General features: G+C 49.4%; 1 protein-coding gene and 1 long non-coding RNA gene across 8 annotated transcripts in view; one reads left to right on the plus strand and one right to left on the minus strand.

Moving 5' to 3' along the window:
- The window catches only part of DDC (dopa decarboxylase), a 99,253-nt gene that overhangs the window by 68,253 nt on the left and 10,303 nt on the right, over positions 1 to 20,697 (plus strand). For all 6 annotated transcript variants that reach the window (XM_088833099.1, XM_088833092.1, XM_088833112.1 and 3 more), the window contains 4 exons: positions 9,122 to 9,198; positions 14,657 to 14,676; positions 16,609 to 16,707; positions 19,255 to 19,356. In XM_088833099.1, coding sequence (XP_088689225.1) covers positions 9,122 to 9,198; positions 14,657 to 14,676; positions 16,609 to 16,707; positions 19,255 to 19,356 — 298 coding nt within the window. The remainder of the gene's footprint in view (positions 1 to 9,121; positions 9,199 to 14,656; positions 14,677 to 16,608; positions 16,708 to 19,254; positions 19,357 to 20,697) is intronic.
- On the minus strand, positions 4,567 to 16,510 carry LOC148778279 (uncharacterized). Of its 2 annotated transcripts, none has more exons than XR_016036610.1 (3): positions 16,378 to 16,510; positions 16,079 to 16,286; positions 4,567 to 4,761 (listed from the first exon to the last, which is right to left on the minus strand). It is a non-coding gene; the product is annotated as an uncharacterized LOC148778279 (long non-coding RNA). The 2 variants fall into 2 exon arrangements; XR_016036609.1 differs by lacking the exon at positions 4,567 to 4,761 and adding an exon at positions 14,021 to 14,243.

A 20,697-nucleotide genomic window follows, 5' to 3' on the forward strand; every position in this document is an offset into this window, starting at 1 on the left:
TCTTCCAGATGTGGAGACTGCAGCTGTCAGGGACCACTCATGTGTGACCCGGATGTTGAGACGTGATCAGGGTGAATACGATGACAGCAGCACTGCATCCCTCTGTCCAGAAAGCCAGGGAGGGAGTAAGGGATAAGAGAAGATGTGCTTCATCAGGGGCTTTTCTCAGAGCCTGGTGTGACGGCCAAGGCTGCCATGGATGCTGGGTAAAGATGCAGGAGCTTCCTACCAGCTAGCTTGAAAGGCTAAATAAACAAATAGCAAAGATTTAAATTATAATATAGGGTATGCCTCCTCTCTCCTGAGTTGGTGTGGTCCTGAACAGAATGATTGTCAAGGGTTTTGAGGTGATTTCATCCATCTGGGAGAACTGGGTCTCTCCTAAACCCAGGTGTTCATCCCATGATATTGTAATGATAATATGAACATTGATTGATGGATTTTAATCTGGAAGGATTTTTGTTTTAACATAGTAATTACTAGCATCTACTATTTTTGGCCCTGTGCTTACATTACCTTTCTAGGTTTGCCATAACAAAGAACCATATGTTGGGCAGTTTAAACAGTAGAAACCAAATTCTGGAGGCTGGAAGTCCAAGGTCAAGGTGTGAGAAGGGCTGGCTCCCCCTGGCCTCTCTCCTTGGTGTATAGGTGTCTGTCTTCTCCCTGGGTTTTCATGTGGTCTGTTCTCCATGCCTGTCTATGTTTGCTGATGTGGCATCTGAAAGAGGGCTCATGAGGAGGGTCCAGGCAATGAGCGTTCTGAGGGCCAGGGGAGAGGTAGCCAGTGCAGAGGCCCTGAGACACGTATGTGCACAGCAGAGAACTCAGAATAGGTCACAGGTACTGCAGATGTGGTTTTCTGTGGTCCACATGGATTTCGAACTTGTTTAACATAAGCTGTTTACATTTTAAAGTTGGTGTTTTTCCATATGCTTGCAACTTTTCAAAGTTTCATCAATTACTGAGAGCCTTTAAAGAGTCATTTCCTTGGGTCTCAGTTGCTAGGGTGTCCTTCCCACCTGGGAAAATCCAGTGGCTCCACACACAGCCTGGCCCTGTGCTTCTGTGAGCACCAGGCTTCCGGAGCATGCATACATGAGTGATGCTTTCCAGAAACTTCTAGCTTGAAGAAATGATGTGCCAACTTAAATTACAGCACTGGATTCTATCAAGAAGTGACATATAAACCTAAGTTCTTGGGCTGTCTGGAGAGAATTCCCCTGCCCTCACTGGCAGCAGAGTGGGCATACCTAAACCCTCATCTGGGGTGCCCATAAAGCATCTTTATGGCAATAAAGATGCTTGAGTACAAATTTTACATTCACAATGTTATCTGCTATTTAGTGCCCTTTTCTTCTTGATATGTCACCTCATCTAATCCTATTGCAGCCTTGTTGGTACAGGAATTACCCTGGTTTCTTAGTTGACGGTACTGGGGTTCTGAGACATGCTTGGGATCACTAATGGCAGATAACCATCTGTGCTAGAGCCACATGTTTGAGACAATGGGGGTAAAGTTTTAAAAACTATAACTGAGTAAAGAGTCAGAGAATTATGTTTCTCCCAGGATGCAACTGATTACAGGCACGCAAAACAATACACATTTTACAAACACACACTGAAGGATACACAGCGAATACACTGGAATTGTTCCCACTGGGTATAGAAAAGAGCTTTTTTGGGGTGAATGAGGCAAAATAGAGCCTAGATTCTATGCCCACTTTTGTTCAAGCGGACTGTGATCCCACTCTCTCTCTGTATACTGAAGACAGTCCTGGACTTTAGCCCTGGCAAGTACAGCCTAGAGGTAAAGGAGAGCAGACGGACCACAGCATCTCTCTCCTGTTTCAAGGCAGCTGCCCCTTCACCCACCTGAGCAGCAAATCCACTGAGCAGGTCCCAAACTGGGGACTCCTGAGTGTCTTCAGAGGATGTGAGCGCGCCTTGCAGCCTGGTGACAGGGAGCCGGGCTAAGAGTCTATTCAGAGGCTTTTTTTGTCCTGTGCTTTGTATCCAGGGAATCACGTTAATCTATTTTGCTGTTCTAAGAGGTATTGCAGTAAAAATGAGCTATCCTAACACAAGAGGACACAGACAACAAGGATGCTCATGAGAACTGGATTTCAAGAAAGGCCAGGTATCCTTCAACAGCTCAGAGATGAAAACAAGCAAACAAACAGCCTTATGTTGTACATTGTTTTATGTTGTTGTTTAGCTGCTGAGTAATGTCTGACTCTTTGTGACCCCATGGACTGTAGCCCGCCAGCCTCCTCTGTCCATGGGATTCTCCCGGCAAGAATACTGGAGTGGGTTGCCATGTCCTCCTCCAGGGGATATTCCTGACCCAGGGATCGAACCCACGTCTCTTGCATTGGCAGAAGGATTCTTCACTGCTGAGCCACCAGGGAAGCCCTTGAATTTTTGTTTCATAGATATGTTTAAAGATTTTGCTAACACAACACATAAGATAAAAATGGATTTTTTTTTATTGCTCTGGCTTTTTTGTATTCCTCAAAATAAGAAGCATCTCTTTTTGGTTTAGTGAAATTTTACCAATGGTTAAGCTGAAACTCCAATACTTTGGCCACCTAATGCGATGAGTTGACTCACTGGAAAAGACTCTGATGCTAGGAAGGATTGGGGGTGGGAGGAGACGGGGACGACAGAGAATGAGATGGCTGGATGGCATCACCGACTCGATGGACATGAGTTTGAGTGAACTCCAGGAGTTGGTGATGGACAGGGAGGCCTGGCGTGCTGTGATTCATGGGGTCGCAAAGAGTCAGACACGACTGAGCGACTGAACTGAACTGAACTGAATTTGTAATTTAAGACAAACTTGTTGGCTATAATCTCTAAATATTGAAATGGACAAGATAATTGAAGTTTCTAAACTTGCCCTCATTACAAGCATAGGAAATATGTTTTATAACTATTTCATTACTCTGTTAATAAGCTTTTTATTGTTTATTTGGGTATTTTGAATGTTTTCTATGTAAATAGAAATGACTTTTCTCTGACCTTACTGTCTCCTAAAAGCAGATTTTCTCCAAAGAAAGTCTCAAATTCCACCAAGGGCATGTTTTACTCTGCCTTTAAAAATAAGCCTGATTTTTTTCAAATAAAATCAATTTTTTTAGTTTTATAGCTTTTGTATACCCCTGTCATATTGGACTTTTTAAAAGTTCAGTTACTTGGGAAGATTTTTAATCACTCTGGTTGTGGTAAGACGTGGTTCTAGATGCTGTGCAGGATGCACCATTTTCTATGAATCTCCTTGGTTTCTTTGCATTGTGGCCTTGGTGCTTTTGGCATCTAGGATCCTTGATGGCATTACTGGAATGAAGAGCTAACATGAGCCCTTTTTTAAAAAAATATAAAAAGCCATACTTTCTGCACAAAACAGGAGCCCCTGCCCCTCCTCCTCAGGATCCTCCCTCAGGAATGTGTCTGGTGACAGGGACAGGTTTTCCTCACCGTCAGGCCCGTCCGAGGTGGGGCGACTTTGATACCTATAAAGGGTGTTTATGTTCATGTGTGTGTGTGAGTGTGCGTGTTTGCACACATGCATGCACATGCCCATTTGTTTAAATAAAATCTTCCTCATTACATTATCATGAAACGTCACAAGGAAAAGCGAAGCTGGTACCTACATTTTGAAGAGCAGACCACCACAGACCATTGCAGCCACGGGCCAATGGACAAAGGGAAGCAGGTCACTGGAAATCCCAAGACCTGAATGAATGTGAAGATGTGACAGAAGTCGTGGCCCACAGTAAAGCAGGGCTTGGAGAACAGACTTAAACAGAAAAGACCAGAGCCAAGAAGTAATGAACTGAGAGCCCAAAGGAAGCAGAAGACAGCAGCAGAGCAGACACCCCAAACTGGAAGGAGGGAAGTACTGAAGATGGGACGTTCGTGAAACAGGAAGTGAGGCAACAGGAGCCGAGGTCGATGGAGCCACGTGCTGGCCCTCGCCCTGCCTCATAAAATTGACAGTCTCCAGAAAGAGGGGCCAGGATAGAGGAGAGGGTGCAGTCAGCTGCGCTGGAAACACAAGAAGGACACAGCACAGACACAGCAGGGTCTTAAACAACAGGGAGCACCTGAGCAACAGCACGCCAGAACTGCCTACAACGCGCACACACAGTAACTACAAAGAGCATGTCATCAGAATAATAGGAAATCTGAAACATCTCATGGACCTAGGGAACATGTGTCAATAGGTGCAATTTACACCACAGAAAACTTCAGATTCTTCTAAGAGCAAGTGCTACCAAACTTTCAAGGCATCTCCAGGTCTAATTACAAATGTAATTCATAGACTTATCATGAAGTTAGTGTCACTTTGATTCTAAAACCAGATAAAAGGATTTCCCAGGTGGTTCAGTGGCTAAGACTGCCTTCCAAGAAAAAAAAAAAAAAGCAGTACCTGGGCATTTGTATTTTTCAAAAAATTCCAAGGTAATTCTGCTATGCATTGGATTTTAAAATTTTCTCCAAAACTCCAGGTGCGTTTCTAAGGAGCAGCCGTGTTTTAAAACAACTGGACTGTCTGATGGTCTTTTACCTAGTTTGCTTCACTTTTTCTGTTTCCCATTCAGTGATTCCATTTCATTTAGTTCATCTTTTCCAATTTATCCATCTCTTCTTCTTCTTTTCTTGATGTTCTTTCTCCAGCCTTTGTCAATCGTAGTGGAATGCTTCGCCTTCCAATGTGGGGGGTGCAGATTTGATTCCTGGTTGGGGAGCTAGGATCTGCATACCAAAAAACCAAAACATAAAACAGAGGCAATATTGTAACAAATTCAATAAAGACTTTAAAATAGTCCATATCAAAAAATCTCTGGAAAAAACATGAGAAGCTGAGAAAGAAAAGCTGCAGGACAAGCTCATAAAATTACATGTGAAAATTCTAAGTCAAATTTTAGCAAACAAAATTCAATGATGTTTAAAGGAAAACAAAAGCTGGTATATCATGACCAAAGTGTGTTCATTCCAGATACCCGAGGGCAGTTTAAAAATATCAGATTTTTAAATGTCATTGATCATGTTTAACAGTAAAGAAGAAAAAAAGGTTATCATCACATTAAATATGGAAAAAGCTATAGATAAAAATTCTAAAACACACAGAACAAAAGCTCTTAGTAAAAGAGGAACTGAAGAGAACTTTCTTAATTGATTAAAAAAGAAAATCTACGAAGAAAACTACAGCAAACATATTCTTGGTGGTAAAATATTAGAAGCAGTGCCTTTAAAGAAAGGAAATTACGATTGCCATAATGCCCACCTTGGCTGCACTGTGCTTTCCTAACCTGCGCAGCTGGACACGGAGAAGCGAGAGTGTAAGGATTACAGTGCAGGCCACGGAACTCATGGTCGCAGATGGGGTGAGTGTGTGTCAGTGAAAACAGAGTCTTCCAAGATAGTATTAACGAGAAGACACAGCAAGGTTTCTAGATACACACGCTTTTAAGATTGCATTTATTTACGTGTATGATAAACAGCATGTGTAAAATTTTTTTCTATGTCTTTTTTAAAATTATTGTTTATTGAAGGATAATTGCTTTACAGAATTTTACTGTTTGCTGTCAAAATTTTTAGAAAATATTTTTATAATAGCAAGAAAAGTTACTGTGAATAAATAGGTTGCAATCTGTGTAGATTTTTATGAAGAAAAGGACACAATTTTTCGGAAGTCATTCCAGGAGACCTAACTAAATGGAGATGCGGATTCAATGTCAGGTCTCAGTGCAATTCTAGTAAGTATTTTGGCTAGCTATTTCTGTGGAACTCGAGAAAGTGGAGCCTAATATTTTCAGGGGCCCAGTAGGCTGCCCAATGGCAACCCACTCCAGTACGCTTGCCTAGAAAATCCCATGGACTGAGGAGCCTGGTGGGCTGCAGTCCGTGGGGTCACTATGAGTCAGACATGACCTAGTGACTTCACTTTCACTTCTCACTTTCACACATTGGAGAAGGAAATGGCAACCCACTCCAGTGTTCTTGCCTGGAGAATCCCAGGGATGGGGGAGCCTGGTGGGCTGCCGTCTATGGGGTCACACAGAGTCGGACACGACTGAAGTGACTTAGCAGCAGCAGCAGCAGTAGGCTGCAGTCCATAGGGTCGCTAAAAGTTGGACACAGACACGACTGAGTGACTTCACTTTCACTTTTCACTTTCACACATTGGAGAAGGAAATGGCAACCCACTCCAGTGATCTTGCCTAAAGAATCCCAGGGACGGCGGAGCCTGGTGGACTGCCGTCTAGGGCGTCACACAGAGTCGGACACGACTGAAATGACTTAGCAGCAGCAGGACACTAAGAGAAGAGTGAAGACAGGACTGTTGAGGGCCACGCCCCAACCCACAATGACCGAGCTACACTCGTTGGAGGGACACAGCCAGGCAGAGGCCAGAAAGAGCCCACAGACAAGCCTTTGGATTAGCATTCCTAGCACTTACCGTACTTTTACGATCCTGTCTACCACACAGCGGCACACAGCCTAATAAGTAAATGAACAAACGGGTCCTCACCAAAGAGGAAATGGAAGTGGCCTCTTCATAGAGGCAAAGTTACTCAACCTTGTTAGTGATTAGAAATGCACATTAAGGCGTAGGAAGACTGCCAGTGGTGGAAAATAGTCTCCCTGGCTGGATGGCGGCCGGGATGCGGATCATCAGGGGCTCGTGGGCTGCCGGGCCTTTAGGAGCACTTGTCATTGCCCCGCGAGGCTGCAGGCACCGCACCTTTCCTGCTGGCCCACAACGAGGCCCGTGTCCCCAGCTTGTCCCTGACACACCAGGAGCATTCACACAGTGTCGTCCGTCCAAGGGCACGTGGGGCACAGTAAGAGAAGGGACAGAGGGGGATCCACTACTGCAGTGCCCTGCGGGGAGCTGGTGAAAGTGGACAAGTGAGCAAGTGGGCCTTGTGTATGACCAGGAAAAGGCAAATTCTAAAAGTTACACAGAGAAAGGCGCTGCTTACCTTTAAACAACTTATGTTTGCATTGTGTTTTACTTAGGAATATGTGAAACAATACCTTGGATTACTTAGTGATTTGCAAAGAAACTTCTGTAGAACCCAATGGCGTAATAAACCCCCACGCTGCCTCACAGCCTGCTGAGAGGCTGGTGGCGAGGGGAGACCTAACCTGCGGGCAACTTTTGTTTCACACGTGATGAGGTGGATATATTATTATTTACACCTTTCTGCATTGCTTTAACACGGCATATAGCATTTTTAATTTAAAAAAAGCAGCTACAAAATCATTGCCAGTGTCAGTGGAGAGGGCAGTGTGACTTCACGCAAAGGGCAGAGGTCCGCTGAGAGCGGTGCCGTTTCTACCCCCTTTGTCTCCTGTCTCTCTATGGCTCGGCATGACCTTCCCCAGCATGGAGAGGCCGGAGGAAATGGCCCCCAAAGCCAGGGAGGCAGCCTGGCCTGTGTACACACTACACACACGTAGCCCCTGCTTCGGGTTCTCCCCCAGTCAGCCCCAAACAGCTTGTTACTGCTCACTGCAGTTTTTTGTTTTGGGTTTCTTTTTTTTCACTCTGCAAAAGACACTTTTTAAAAACATGGTCTCTTGGAAAAAAATAAATTGCAACCATTTTCAACTTCATGAAAACTGAGGGAGGATAGTGAATGATAATAAAAGGTACAGCTGAAAAAATAAACATGATTCCGTCTGGGTGGAAGAAATTCTCATCTCCATAATCTCAGACTGAAAACCCTGGCTGTCAATTTCATGTCTCCGGTTTCCTTTCCTGCCCTTCCCAGCCTCCTCTGCTGCTTCTGGGAAGGGGACAAAGTCTTTGGTCTCAGGATGTTGCAGGATGCAACATGGCACACAAGCTCACACTATTAGAATTCACGGTCTTCTAAGCCTTTGAAGCAGTCACTTCAAATTAGCTCGAGCCCCTTGCTCCCCGATCCTCCTCTGTGAGCTGCATCCTGGCTTCCCACTGCATGCCCACTGGGCTTAACCTTCCAGGGGCTCTCATTTGCTTCCAGCCTCAGTGCCTCAGACTTGGCTCTTTCTCTAGTTTGCCTCCAGGATTGCATTTGCACACAATTGCTTTGAGGTGCCCAGAGGCAAGAAGGGCAGGTCTGGGATGGCGCAGGCAGTGCCTCCTGCCTGACAGTCCCTCTTCATCCCACACCTGCCTTTGATGCCCGTCAAGGGCCGGGGCTGTGCCAGGCCTGGAAGGACAGATAGGGACGAACTCCAACCTGCTAGGCTCCTCTTGCAGCCCCTGGTTCCCCTGCTCTCCAGATACCAGCAGGATGTCCCTGAACCTGGTGCAGCTCTGACACCGGAGTAAGCACAGAGCTGGCAAGACAGTCACACATCCAGGGTCCCAACAACCCCTGCTTGCATCCACTTTGGCTGTAAAGTTGGGGGTTCCTACAACTCCTTCCCCTGCTCCTTCAGGTTTGACAGTTGGCTAGAACAACTCATTTATATTTAATGGTGTATTATAAGGACTTGAATGAATGGCCCGTGGAAGAGATGCCTAGGACAAGGCAGGGGTGGGACTGGGGGCCACAGAGTCCCCGTACCTGCCTGGCGTGGGTCCCTCCCAGCCTGCCCATGTGGTTCAGCTGCCCCAAAGCTCTCTGCACCCCATTGTGTAGGGGCTTAAGGAGGCTTCCTCGTATAGGTATGACTGATTAAATCGCTGGCCATTGGTGATGATGGCTCTCAAGTCCTTTTTCGGAGATCGGGGGGCAGGATTCAAACTTCTGCCCCTCCAATCAAGACTTAGTTTCCTGGCAGCCAGCCTGGACCCTGAAGCCACCCAATTGCCCAGGCTTCATCCCATTCAGCTGTTGTCCCAAGGGTTTCAGGAGCTGGGTGCTGGAACCAGGGACAAAGGCGAAATACTTCCTTTTTTTATTATACTATGCCTCCCGCACTTCAGGGGCCCAGGGCTCTGGAGGTTAATGTTGTGTTCAGGCTAGGGAAGGGACATACACGTGCTGGATGGGGGTTAGGAAAGGTGTCAGGGCGCAGTAGGCCCCAACTGAGCTGGGCAGGAGAAGGAACAGGAGGAGAGGACCCTGAGATATCCCCTCATTAAGTCCTCTTGTTTATTGTCTCAAACCAGGGTGAAGAAGAGGACGGACCTGACTGGAGCCTTCAGGCTGGACCCGGTATACCTGAGGCACAGCCACCAGGACTCAGGTGAGCTAGGCCCGGCCTCCGCCAGTCTGTTCCCATCACGGCCGCCTCCACAGGGGCCGGGAGCACAGCCACAGTCCCGGGGGGCCAGGGCAGAGCCGGGAGGGCTGGGCACGAGTTTGCACAAACTCTGGGAGGCGGTGAAGGATGGGGAAGCCTGGCGTGCTGCAGTCTATGAAGTCGCAAAGAGTCAGAGACAATGGAGTGACTGAAAACAGCAGACTGATAGCGCCAGGGAGACAAGGAAAGGAAGCGGTGGGCCAGGGCCAGAGAAGAGAGCATGGGAAGGTCAGGGCGGGATCGACACATGAATGTGATCTCTAAAAATCAAGTCTTTCAGTTAAAAAAAGTTATGATTACTTGAGATCCAGATAAGACAAAATGCCTGAGGCGACCTGCACGGACGCCCTGTCCTCTGTGCCTGTTTATAGTAATACACATTCTGGGAGCTTATTTATTAACACTTGCTTGTCTGTCCCCGCAAGACTCAGCCTCCAGGTGAGAGAGGGCTCTCTCCTTCTCCAAAACCTGCAGAGTCCCCAGCTGGTGCCATGCTGACCCCTGTGAGCCCCAGGGAAGAAAGGACAGGCCGAGTCTTGGGAACTCATGCCACCTTCTCCTCAAGTTTCCTCGGATGACAGAGGGCGTGGGTGATGGGAGGGACGTCAGGGGTCACCCGACCCCACCCCCCACTGAGAGGAGGAGTGGGCGGGCTGGAAACTGAGGCAGTCTCCGCGACGATGGCAGGAACACTGAGCAGCAGGGACGCGCGTCAGGGCGCGGCCTGTCCCTCCTGCCCGGGCCCCGACCTGTGCCGTCCCCCGAGTCAGGGCGCGGCCTGTCCCTCCTGCCCGGACCCCGACCTGTGCCGTCCCCCGAGTCAGGGCGCGGCCTGTCCCTCCTGCCCGGACCCTGACCTGTGCCGTCCCCAAGGGAGATCAGACCTGCGTTCGCCTCCCTAACACTCCCACCATCTCAGGGAGCACGCCAGTTGCAGACACTCACCCTCTGATCAGGCTGCACAGAACTTAAAACTGCTCTAAAAAATAAACTCTAGTTTTTGTAATGGCATTGGCATGAAGCCCCGAGGAATTATGAACCAACTGTCAAAGCGCTTCTATTTAAAAGTGCATTTCATGTTTGAATAATGAAAACCTCAGTAATCAGGACACCTTGCAAAATGTTGCTCTTCAACAAGGAAGGAATTCTCAGGAATCTCCTGGTGGTCCAGCGGTTAGGACCCAGTGCTTTCACGGCCAGAGCCCTGGGTTCAGTCCCTGGTCAGGAAACTAACGTCCTGCAAGCCACAGAAAGAGTTTAAGCCAAAGGCAACTGAGTAAAGCTTATTACTCCAGGAATTTCTTTAAAGTAATTTTATTCCATGTTTAAGGAAGGACAGTTTCTGACTGACAAAACAGCTATGGCTGATAGAGAACAATCTTAGTTATTTGTATTTTTTTCCCTTAAAAACTATGAATCAACAAAACCAATGGCCTATTTTGCGTTTAGCAGGTAAACCACCCAAAATCAGCTTTACACTTCTATGGCTAGTGGATGTAAGGGTGTGTTTTATCTGATATAGTATATCACTCTCCTGCTAATCTTTCTGTAATTTTAAGTGAAATGTGTTTAGATTGTTTCTTTAAGAGCCTTTCTACTCAAACAAGAAATCTCTTCATTACTTAACTGTCAAAAACAAGACCGCTCAGCTGTGGCCATGCCCCTCCTGCGGGCCTGGGGGACTCCTCCCCCCACCACCTGGGTCTGGGGCAGATGTCTCGCTCGGCAGGGGTCCTCCCAGACCCCTCCCTGTGAGCCAGGTGCCTCCGCTGAGTCCTTTCCCCCTCACGTCTCCCCATGGCGCCTCCACTGGTCACTTGTCTGTCACTAGAACCGAAGATCCCGGGAGTGGGGCACTCGCCCTGCTGTGCCTCTGACTGGTCAGTGCCCTGGCAACAGCGTTAGGAGTGACAGCGGCCCCACGTGTGCCCACGTTTGCTTTTCACTGTTATAGACGTTGTTTCATTGGACTTGCGCCAGAGAGCAACCAAAAAACATGGGATTTTTTATTTTGAGGACAGAAATTTCTGTCACAAAACAGATAATAAGAAAATAGTAGTCATGCCTGGTATATAGACTTTTCAAATGAATTCTTTCATTATAAAAACTGTACATCTGGACAATAGAAAAAAGGTGGGCCACAAACACAACCCTGAACTTAACCCTCCACCCAGATGTTGACCCTGTTACTATGTAGCTGTGTTTCTCACCAGTTTTCTCATATGCATTGTTTGGTTTGATTGTTTTTGCTATATGCAGATTTAGAAGCTGCTCACCCCACTTACATCTTACATAGTTTAAAGACATACCAGGAAAGGCACTGCCAAAGAATGCTCAAACTACCGCACAATTGCACTCATCACACGCTAGCAAAGTAATGCTCAAAATTCTCCAAGCCAGGCTTCAACAGTACACGAACCGTGAACTTCTAGATGTTCAAGCTGGATTTACAAAAGGCAGAGGAACCAGAGATCAAATTGCCAACATCCACTGGATCATTGAAAAACCCAAGAGAGTTCCAGAAAAACATCTACTTCTGCTTTATTGACTATGCCATGCTTTATTGACTATGCCAAAGCCTTTGACTGTGTGGATCACAATAAACTGCGGAAAGTTCTGAAAGAGATGGGAATACCAGACCACCTGACCTGCCTCTTGAGAAATCTTTAAGCAGATCAAAAAGCAACAATCAGAACTGGACATGGAACAGCAGACTGGTTACTAATCAGGAAAGGAGTACGTCAAGGCTGTATATTGTCACCCTGCTTATTTAACTTCTATGCAGAGTACATCATGAGAAATGCTGGTCTGGATGAAGCACAAGCTGGAATTAAGATTGCTGGGAGAAATATCAATAACCTCAGATATGCAGATGGCACCACCCTTATGGCAGAAAGCGAAGAACTAAAGAGCCTCTTGATGAAAGTGAAAGAGGAGAGTGAAAAAGTTGTCTTCAAACTCAACATTCAGAAAACTAAGATCATGGCATCCAGTCTCATCCCTTCATGGCAAATAGATGGGGAAACAATGGAAAAGGTGACAGACTTTATTTTGGGGGGCTCCAAAATCACTGGAAATCACTGCAATCACTGATTGCAGCCATGAAGTTAAAAGACGCTTACTCCTTGGAAAAAATGTTATGACCAACCTAGATAGCGTATTAAAAAGCAGAGACATTACTTTGCCAACCAAGGTCCATCTAGTCAAGGCTATGGTTTTTCCAGTGGTCATGTACAAATGTGAGAGTTGGACTATAAAGAAAGCTGAACTCTGAAGAATTGATGCTTTTGAACTGTGGTGTTGGAGAAGACTCTTGAGAGTCCCTTGGACTGCAAGGAGATCCAGCCAGTCCATTCTAAAGGAGTTCAGTCCTGGGTGTTCACTGGAAGGACTGATGCTAAAGCTGAAACTCCAATACTTGGGCCACCTGATGTGAAGAACTGACTCATTAGAAAGCACCCTGATGCTGGGAAAGATTGAAGGTGGGAGGAGAAGGGGATGACAGAGGATGAGATGGTTGGATGGCATCACCAACTAGATGGACATGAGCTTGAGCAAGCTCCAGGAGATAGTGATGAACAGGGAAGCCTGGCACGCTGCAGTCCATGGGGTTGCAAAGAGCACGACTGAGCGACTGAACTGAGGCACGTGGGATGTAGTAAGTAGTCCACAGTGTAAGTAACACCATCATCAGAGGGACTTGCTGCTGGAGAGGGCTTTAGCATCCTTTATGTTAACAGGAAACACTTGTACCAGGCAGCACCTAACTGGACCAGGTCTTCAGTCAGTCCCTGGGGAAGCAGGTTCTTTGAGACACAGACTCCATCTCTAACCATGTTGTTCAGCTCTAGAGGCTTCTGCATCTGACTCCTCTTCTTTAAAGCTTCTCTTGCAGTCCAATAGAATTTCCCGCAATGAAAGGTGTGTCCTGTAATTCTGTGTTGTCCTGTGTGGCAGACACTAGCCACAGGTGGCTTTTGAGGAGTGGCAGTGTGGCTGGTGTGACTGAACAGTCGTTTTAGTTTTCTGGACTGTAATTCAGTGTAACTGACTAATGACTATCAGGATGGGGCAGTCACCTGAACTTGGAGGTGTTTCATTCATCCTCCTTTACAACATCGCCTTCTTACTGGGTGTTTATTACCTGCCAAGTATGTGCTTGGGTGCTGTTACCTCTGATGATTGCTGTTGGTGTTTGTTAATGAGTCTGTTCCAAGGGGCATGAAGAGAAGAAAAGCATCATTTGGGAGTTGACTTAGGCTGCATGACTTGTGGATTCCGCTTAGGGTACCAGATGACATGAGGAGACTGAGCCCTGCAAAATGGCCCTGCATATTCCCGTTACTATAACCGTACTGTGATCCTAACTGGTGTGATCCTAATTGATCTGGTCTCTCCAGCTGTCCGTTGGGAAGCGCTAATACTACCACTAAGTCGTGTCAGTCGTGTCCGACTCTGTGCGACCCCATAGACGGCAGCCCACCAGGCTCCCCCGTCCCTGCGAATCTCCAGGCAAGAACACTGGAGTGGGTTGCCATTTCCTTCTCCAGTGAATGAAAGTGAGAAGTAAAAGTGAAGTCGCTCAGTCGTGTCCGACTCTTAGCTAGCAAGCTGCAATTTTAGATTTTCCTGTAAATGTAAGGCAGACCCATGTGCCCAGTGGACCAAGCACATTTTACCAGGGTGGGTGGAGGATTGTGGCAGGTGGACAGCCAGGACGACACTGGAGGATCAGATTCCAACACACAGCTTTCTAATTCCCACCTGATGCTGTGCCCAAGGTTCCCAAGTAGAAACTCCCGTCTGTGAGGTTCTTCATCCGGTGTTCTTCCCTACACACCAGCTTTGACTTTACTGCTTTTGGCAAAGAGGAGACCTAAATGCGAACCAGGCCTTGTTCAGAACCCCTGTGAAGCCATTTGGATCCCAGGTAATGAAGCCGACTCAGAAGATACTCACTGGGAGTTTACTCAGCTCCAGGATCCAGACTAAGAAATGAGAACACGGAGATAAACTGCCATCAAAAGTTTGACTTTGTACATTCAAATCGCTTCTATATCACAAATTCACCTTCCCACACATGAATGAATGGGTGATGAAGACTTCACAGAATCTGAATGCCAATGCACCCCAGGGCACGGAGGAAATCTCAGATTTCCCTGCTTGTGTAGCTGCAGAAAGGGAAATGAGTGGGAATCCACTCCGAATGCAGCATTTCCTCTTGTGCTTTGCTCTCTGGAACCCCCCGCTTGAATCTGATACCTTTGGGATCATCTCAAAGAACAGCCAGCCCCTGCCCTTAGTGGTCTTTGGTCTGGTTCAAGAGATGACAGAAAAGAATGAGGCAGGTAATCAACCAATGTGTCTAACGGTTCCTCTTTCCTTTCTTTCTCCTTTGCAGGGCTCATCACTGACTACAGGGTAAGTGGGAGATTTATCTTCCCAAGTCCAGGTCCGAGGCAATCTAAACTGTGAGTGCCGTTTGGGGGCCGTCACTCCTGCTGCCACCCGGTCCTCTTGGAACTAGGGTCCCTCAAGAGGACCCCTGCCACTGGGTCCTAACTAACTATCTGGCCAGGCAGGGGCAGCTGCGCCGAGCCCACGGACAGCAGATCCGAGGTTTGGATGGAATGACGCTGCCCGTGCCCACGTTCCTCTGTGAGGCAGAGAGGTGTCCTCAGATGGTGTGGGCCTCTGTCCATGCGTAGGCTGTGTGCCTGAGCCACCGTCCCCAGGGCAGTGGGAGAACGAGGGTCAGAGGACATGGGAAGTCTGCAGACGGCAGCCCTCGTGTCGAGCCTCCTTCCCCAGGCAGGAGCACTGCTCTGAGCTGGGAGTGAAAGTGGGAGTGAAGAGGTGAACAAGAGCAGCCCTCTCCGCCCCAAACTTACGTCTGGTCAGGGCTGGGGGGAGAAGACTGCGTGCACAGGCTCTGCTCCTGGGGAAGCTGGCCCAGCCCTGCCTCAGGCCCCAGAGAGGCAGTGAGAGCCTTCGAGGGTGACACTGGAATGAACACAATTAAACTGCGTGCATGTTTACTCTCATGCCATAGAAATTAATTTTCCCTTGCTGTTCTTTCCAGTGTTAGATTTCATTCACATTTTAGCCTCTCGGAGGATGCCGGGGAGGAAGGATTTTGGAGTGCAGCATCCTGTAAGCAAGGGACCACTGTGCTCCAGTTAGTTAGTTAGTGTCTAGTTTGTTAGTTACTTAGTGGGGTGACAGTAGGTTTTCTAAAAAGGCACGTGAGGTTAATTTTTACTGACTCCCCAACAGTGTGCAAATGCACAGCTGCATGGAGGACAGCGGGTGTCCGTGGGCACGACTGGGGCTCTCTGGCCTTGGCATCATCAGCCCCTAGGTGCCCGCTTTCTCACGGACAGAACAGAGCTCCTAACCCCTGTTCCCAGCACAGTTAGGAAGATAAGGCGAGATGGCCTGCGCATCCACACAGTGCCTGCTGCAAACAGCAGTGACACTGTGCTGGATGCTTCTGAACCTCAACCTTGGGCCCGTGTTTCTCTTTGCAATTCGGGAAGCTTCTGCAGAACCCCTGCTGCTTTCACTGCAGTTCAGAAGTGAAGTGCCATGGCCAGGGGTGCATTCCCTGAGTGGCATTGCCCCACGCCCAGCAGGAAGTTCGTCTCTGGGCTCTGTGGGCAGCCAGCAGAGAACAAAGATGGAGAGAAACCCCCTGTGACCCCGTCCCCTTTAGAAGCTCCGATAGGAAGTGACCATGTGACATCAGGATGATTTTATCTTTATCTTCCCAAACGTCCCTGCACCTTCTCCCCTCTGTGTCCACTCCTGCTTGCTTTGGTACCTTGACAGCCATTGGGGAGTGTCACACCCGGGCAGCTGACAAATGCGGGAAAACTCAGAAGGCTCACGCGATGTCCTGCATGTTGATGAGTGTTTTCCGGTGACGGCGTCTAGCAGGTTGCTCCATGGCAGCATGCTGCGCTCGAGAATGGGCGTCACGGGGAATGTGCAGCAGTCGGTGTGGATGTCTGCTGCGCCCTTCCTGTTTCCTGTAGGCAGAGAAGTCAGTGAGCATTGCCCCCCACCCCTCCTGGGCTGTAAGCCCGACGGGCAGGGCCGCACCTCCCCCGGTCTGCTCACAATGGCATCTGGTCCCGGCACGCACTCCGCAAGCATATTGGAGCTTTGTGAAGAGAGCTTCTGGCTGTACCGCTCACTCCACTGCTGTCAGCTTTGCCCTTGTGGCAGCCAGAAGGGCTGGTCTCCAGGGAACTAACTGCCTTCAGGAGAGACAAGCCAGTCCATGAGTCGAAAAGGAAGCTGGCCCTTGGCACAGTCCTCACCGAGCTGCCGTCTTGTGTCTGATTTCAGCACTGGCAGCTGCCGCTGGGCCGGAGGTTCCGCTCTTTGAAGATGTGGTTTGTTTTTAGGATGTACGGAGTCAAGGGACTGCAGGCCTATATCCGCAAGGTGAGTCTGCCGTCATTATTTATCCAGGTGATGTTAGGGAGGTCTTAGACCTGAGAAATGAGGTAAGATGTTGTCAAGTAGGGCACAGGAAACTGAGCGACTAAGCACAGTGCACCACAGTGTGTATCAGTGAAAGTGCTCAGTCGTGTCCGACTCTTTGCGACCACATGGGCTGCAGCTGGCCAGGCTCCTCTGTCCATGGGATTCTCCAGGCAAGAATCCTGGAGTGGGTTGCCGTGCCCTGCTCCAGTAGCAGTATGTACACCCTGCTTTTTTCTTTTTTAAACAACTGAAGAAACAGGCCAGAGGAGAAAGGACCGCTTAGCTGGCTGTGGACGGCCCGCCAGTTCCCAGCTGGCCCTCCCATCCTGGCGTGCTCAGCTGTGGCCCCACCCTGATGGACAGAGGGCCTCAGATGGCACGGGTGCGGGGCAGCCCTGCAGAGGCTCACTTTGGTGACAGTGTCGGGCAGCTGCGGGCAGGGCGAATGGCTCCAGGCCCTTCCCTGTGACAGAGCACGCGGAGTTGGTGGCTCAAGCCCCTTGGTGCCACACACACCGGCACCCATCCAGCTTACGAGGCCGCTAGGGGGCTGTAAAGGGTCTGGAGCATCTCTGTAGGAAGAGAACTGGGAAAGGACACGTAAGCGGTCCCATGAGTTCTCCCTGTGGGGAGCCTGTGCTCAAATGCTGAATGAGCAGAAGCTGCTCTGGGGAAAGAAGGCGAAGCACAAGTAGTTAATCTCACGAGGGTGATTCCCGCTGGAAGCTCTGGGAAGCTGGCGGTGATCATGTCACTGCGTCCTGAAAAGCGCTTCGTGATTCCCTGAGGGGGACAGACCCTGCCCTCCTAGGGGCCAGATACACCCCAGCAGGTGTCCAGCTCCCCAGGATCCAGCTTGAGGGGATGCCCTGCCAGCAGTCTCTGGAGCCCTCTAGTGGCACCAGAGTCATCACTGCTTGGGGACCCCCTGTTTACACGGTGGTGTTTCTCCTACATATGGAATCTGGAAAAGTGGTTCAGAGGGACCTATTTGCAGGGCAGGAATAGAGACACAGACATAGAAAAGAGTCACGTGGACACAGTGGGGGAGGGAGCGTGGGACGAAGTGGGGATTAGGACCGACACATACACACTAGCATGTGTGAGACAGCCAGCCAGTGGGGAGCTGCTGTATAGCACAGGGAGCTCAGCTCAGTGCTGTGGTGACCTGGAGGCGGGGGGCAGCATGGGGCGGAAGAGGGGCTCCAGAGGGAGAAGGTATATGTGTACATGTGGCTGATTCGCTTTGTTTTACAGCAGACACTAACACAACATTGTAAAGCAATTATATTCCAATAACAAATAAATGACGTTTCTGTCCCAACATTTGGAGCAATGCGACCTCTGCTCAGATGCTCCCCGGACACCTGTCAGTGAGCCCCACACTGGATGCCAGGGTTCAGGATGAGCTCTATGGGCGCTGAGCGGTGAGCTGGTTCTCAGATCACATACTGTGAGAATCAGCTCTTTGACTCTGGAAACACCTCCATGTTTAGTACGGGCTGGTTCGGGGAAAGGAGGCAGCCTGGGTCTGACGAGGGTCTCACTGTGGCGGCAGATGCTGTGGAATAACAAACAGCTGCAGAGCGGGAGCTCTGGTGCTGGGCAACTGCGTTAGAGCCAGCCTCAGTCTCCTGGTCTGCAGAATGGGCATGATTGTGGTGTTATTGGGCTTCCCAGGTGGCACTAATGATAAAGAGTCCACCTGTCAATGCAGGAGATGCAAGAGACGTGAGTTAGATCCATGAGTCAGGAAGATCCCTTGGAGGAAGAAATGGCCAACCACTCCAGTACTCCAGTATCCTTGCCTGGAGAATCCTATGGACAGAGGAGCCTAGCGGGCTACGGTCCATGGGGTCACAAAGAATTGGACTCGGCTGAAGCGACTGAGCACGCCCCTCCATCACGGGCTAGCGCCAGGACAGGATGTTGACGTGCTCAGCTCCCCAGCTGATGCTATCCACTGTCTCTCTTCAAAAGTGTGTGTGTGTGTGTGCTTGTGTTCAGTCATGACCGAATCTTTGTGACCCCAGGACTGTAGCCCGCCAGGCTCCTCTGTCCACAGGATTCTCCAGGCAAGGACACTGGAGTGGGCTGCCATGCCCTCCTCAGGGGATCGTCCCACCCAGGGATCGAACCCACGTCTCTTCTGTCTCCTGCATTGGCAGGCACATTCTTTACCACTAGCGCCACCTCTCTTCTGAGAAGTTTAAATCCCTCCTGACAACATTTAGCCTAAAATTCTAAAAGATGGGGTGTGATGATCCTCTGAGCAGAAGAAGATGACAAGAGGTGTTTTTCTGAAGACGAGGGCCCCTCTGTCCTGGTAACGGGTTTCTCACCCTCTGTGGGGGCAGCCGGGGCATGGGTGCTGTCAGTGCTGGAAGACAATGGCTGACGCATGGTGGTGAGCTGCAACGCACAGGCTGATACCGATCTCTGGGTGCTGAAGCTCTGAATCAAGTTGTGACCAGAGACTCAGACAAATGTCCCTTCCTTTTCCAGCATGTCCAGCTGGCCCATGCGTTTGAAGCATTGGTGCGCCAGGACCCCCGCTTTGAAATCTGCGCAGAAGTCACTCTGGGACTGGTCTGTTTCCGGCTAAAGGTATGTCGAAGTCGACTTCATTGCATTTTCTTGACTGGGAAGAGAGGAAGCTGTGATTCATTACATCCATCCATACATCGATGAGCTCCCCAGAGACCTTGCGCTGCTCCCCAGCAGGTTTCCAGCCTGCTGGCCCCAGCTCCCAATCCTGATTTCCCGCAGCCCCCGCCCTGAAACTCATTTTCCCTGCCCGTGTGTGCCTGGTGGGAGTATGCTGCCAATTTCCCCATCGATCAAGCTGCACCATTGGAATCCTTGAGGGACTGACTCACGTGTGGGCTCACTGGCACAGCATGGTTCCTGGACCGGCCCTGCATCACCTGGGAGCCTGTGAGGAGCCAGTCGTGGCTCACTTGGGACCCGCTGACTTGCAAAAGTATGCCCCCCAGCGGCTGGTGCAACAGGGGTTAGAGGGGCTGCTTCCTGGGGCTCTGTGGTTCTGTGGTCTGAGGGTGTCAGGAATCTTTGCTGAGAATCACAACCATGTTTTCCACAGGCACCAAGGGGCACAGCTCACAAGAGGCTTATCAACCAGCCTTATGTGGAGGAAGCCATTAGGGGAGCTCTAACACCAAAGCATTCTCTGGCTAGATGTCCATGTGCAGAGTCAATTCGGCCCACAGGCCTAAGTGCCCAGGTCAACACAGGGAAGCAGGGGAAGGCACCATGGAGGCAGTTTCCCTGTGAAGGAGCTGCCCATGAAAACATGGCCTTGGACTTCCCGAATCCCTCACCACACCGATTTTATATGCGTTTAGGGCTGGTGAGAAACAGTCATGGGGAAAACCTGTAGACAAGAGAGTAGAGTCCTGACACAAAAGCGAGAGGGGCTGGTGAGCTCAAACAGTAACACCAAGTTACAAGAGCGCAGGCATCACACAGAAAACTGAATACAGGAGGGAGCATCTGAGACACCTGAACTCAGGAGGGAGAGCATCACACGGACACCTGAGCACAGGAGGGAGAGCAAGACACAGACACCTGAGCGCAGGAGGGAGACCATCACAGACACCTGAGTGCAGGGGGGAGAGCATGACACAGACACCTGAGCACAGAACGAAGAGTATCACACAGACACCTGAGCATAGGAGGGAGAGCATCACACAGACACCTGAACTCAGGAGGGAGAGCATCACACAGACACCTGAGATCAGGACAGTGAGCATCACACAGACACCTAAGCTCAGGAGGGTGAGCATAACACACACACCTGAGTTCAGTAGGGAGAGCATCACACAGACACCTGAGAACAGAAGGGAGAGCATGACACAGACACCTGAGATCATGAGGGAGAGCATGACACAGACACCTGAGCAAAGGAGGAAGAGTATCACACAGAAA

This window comes from Moschus berezovskii, chromosome 3, assembly GCF_049115385.1.
Source record: "Moschus berezovskii isolate FMDL1 chromosome 3, NW_MosBer_1.0, whole genome shotgun sequence".
Taxonomy (NCBI): domain Eukaryota; kingdom Metazoa; phylum Chordata; class Mammalia; order Artiodactyla; family Moschidae; genus Moschus; species Moschus berezovskii.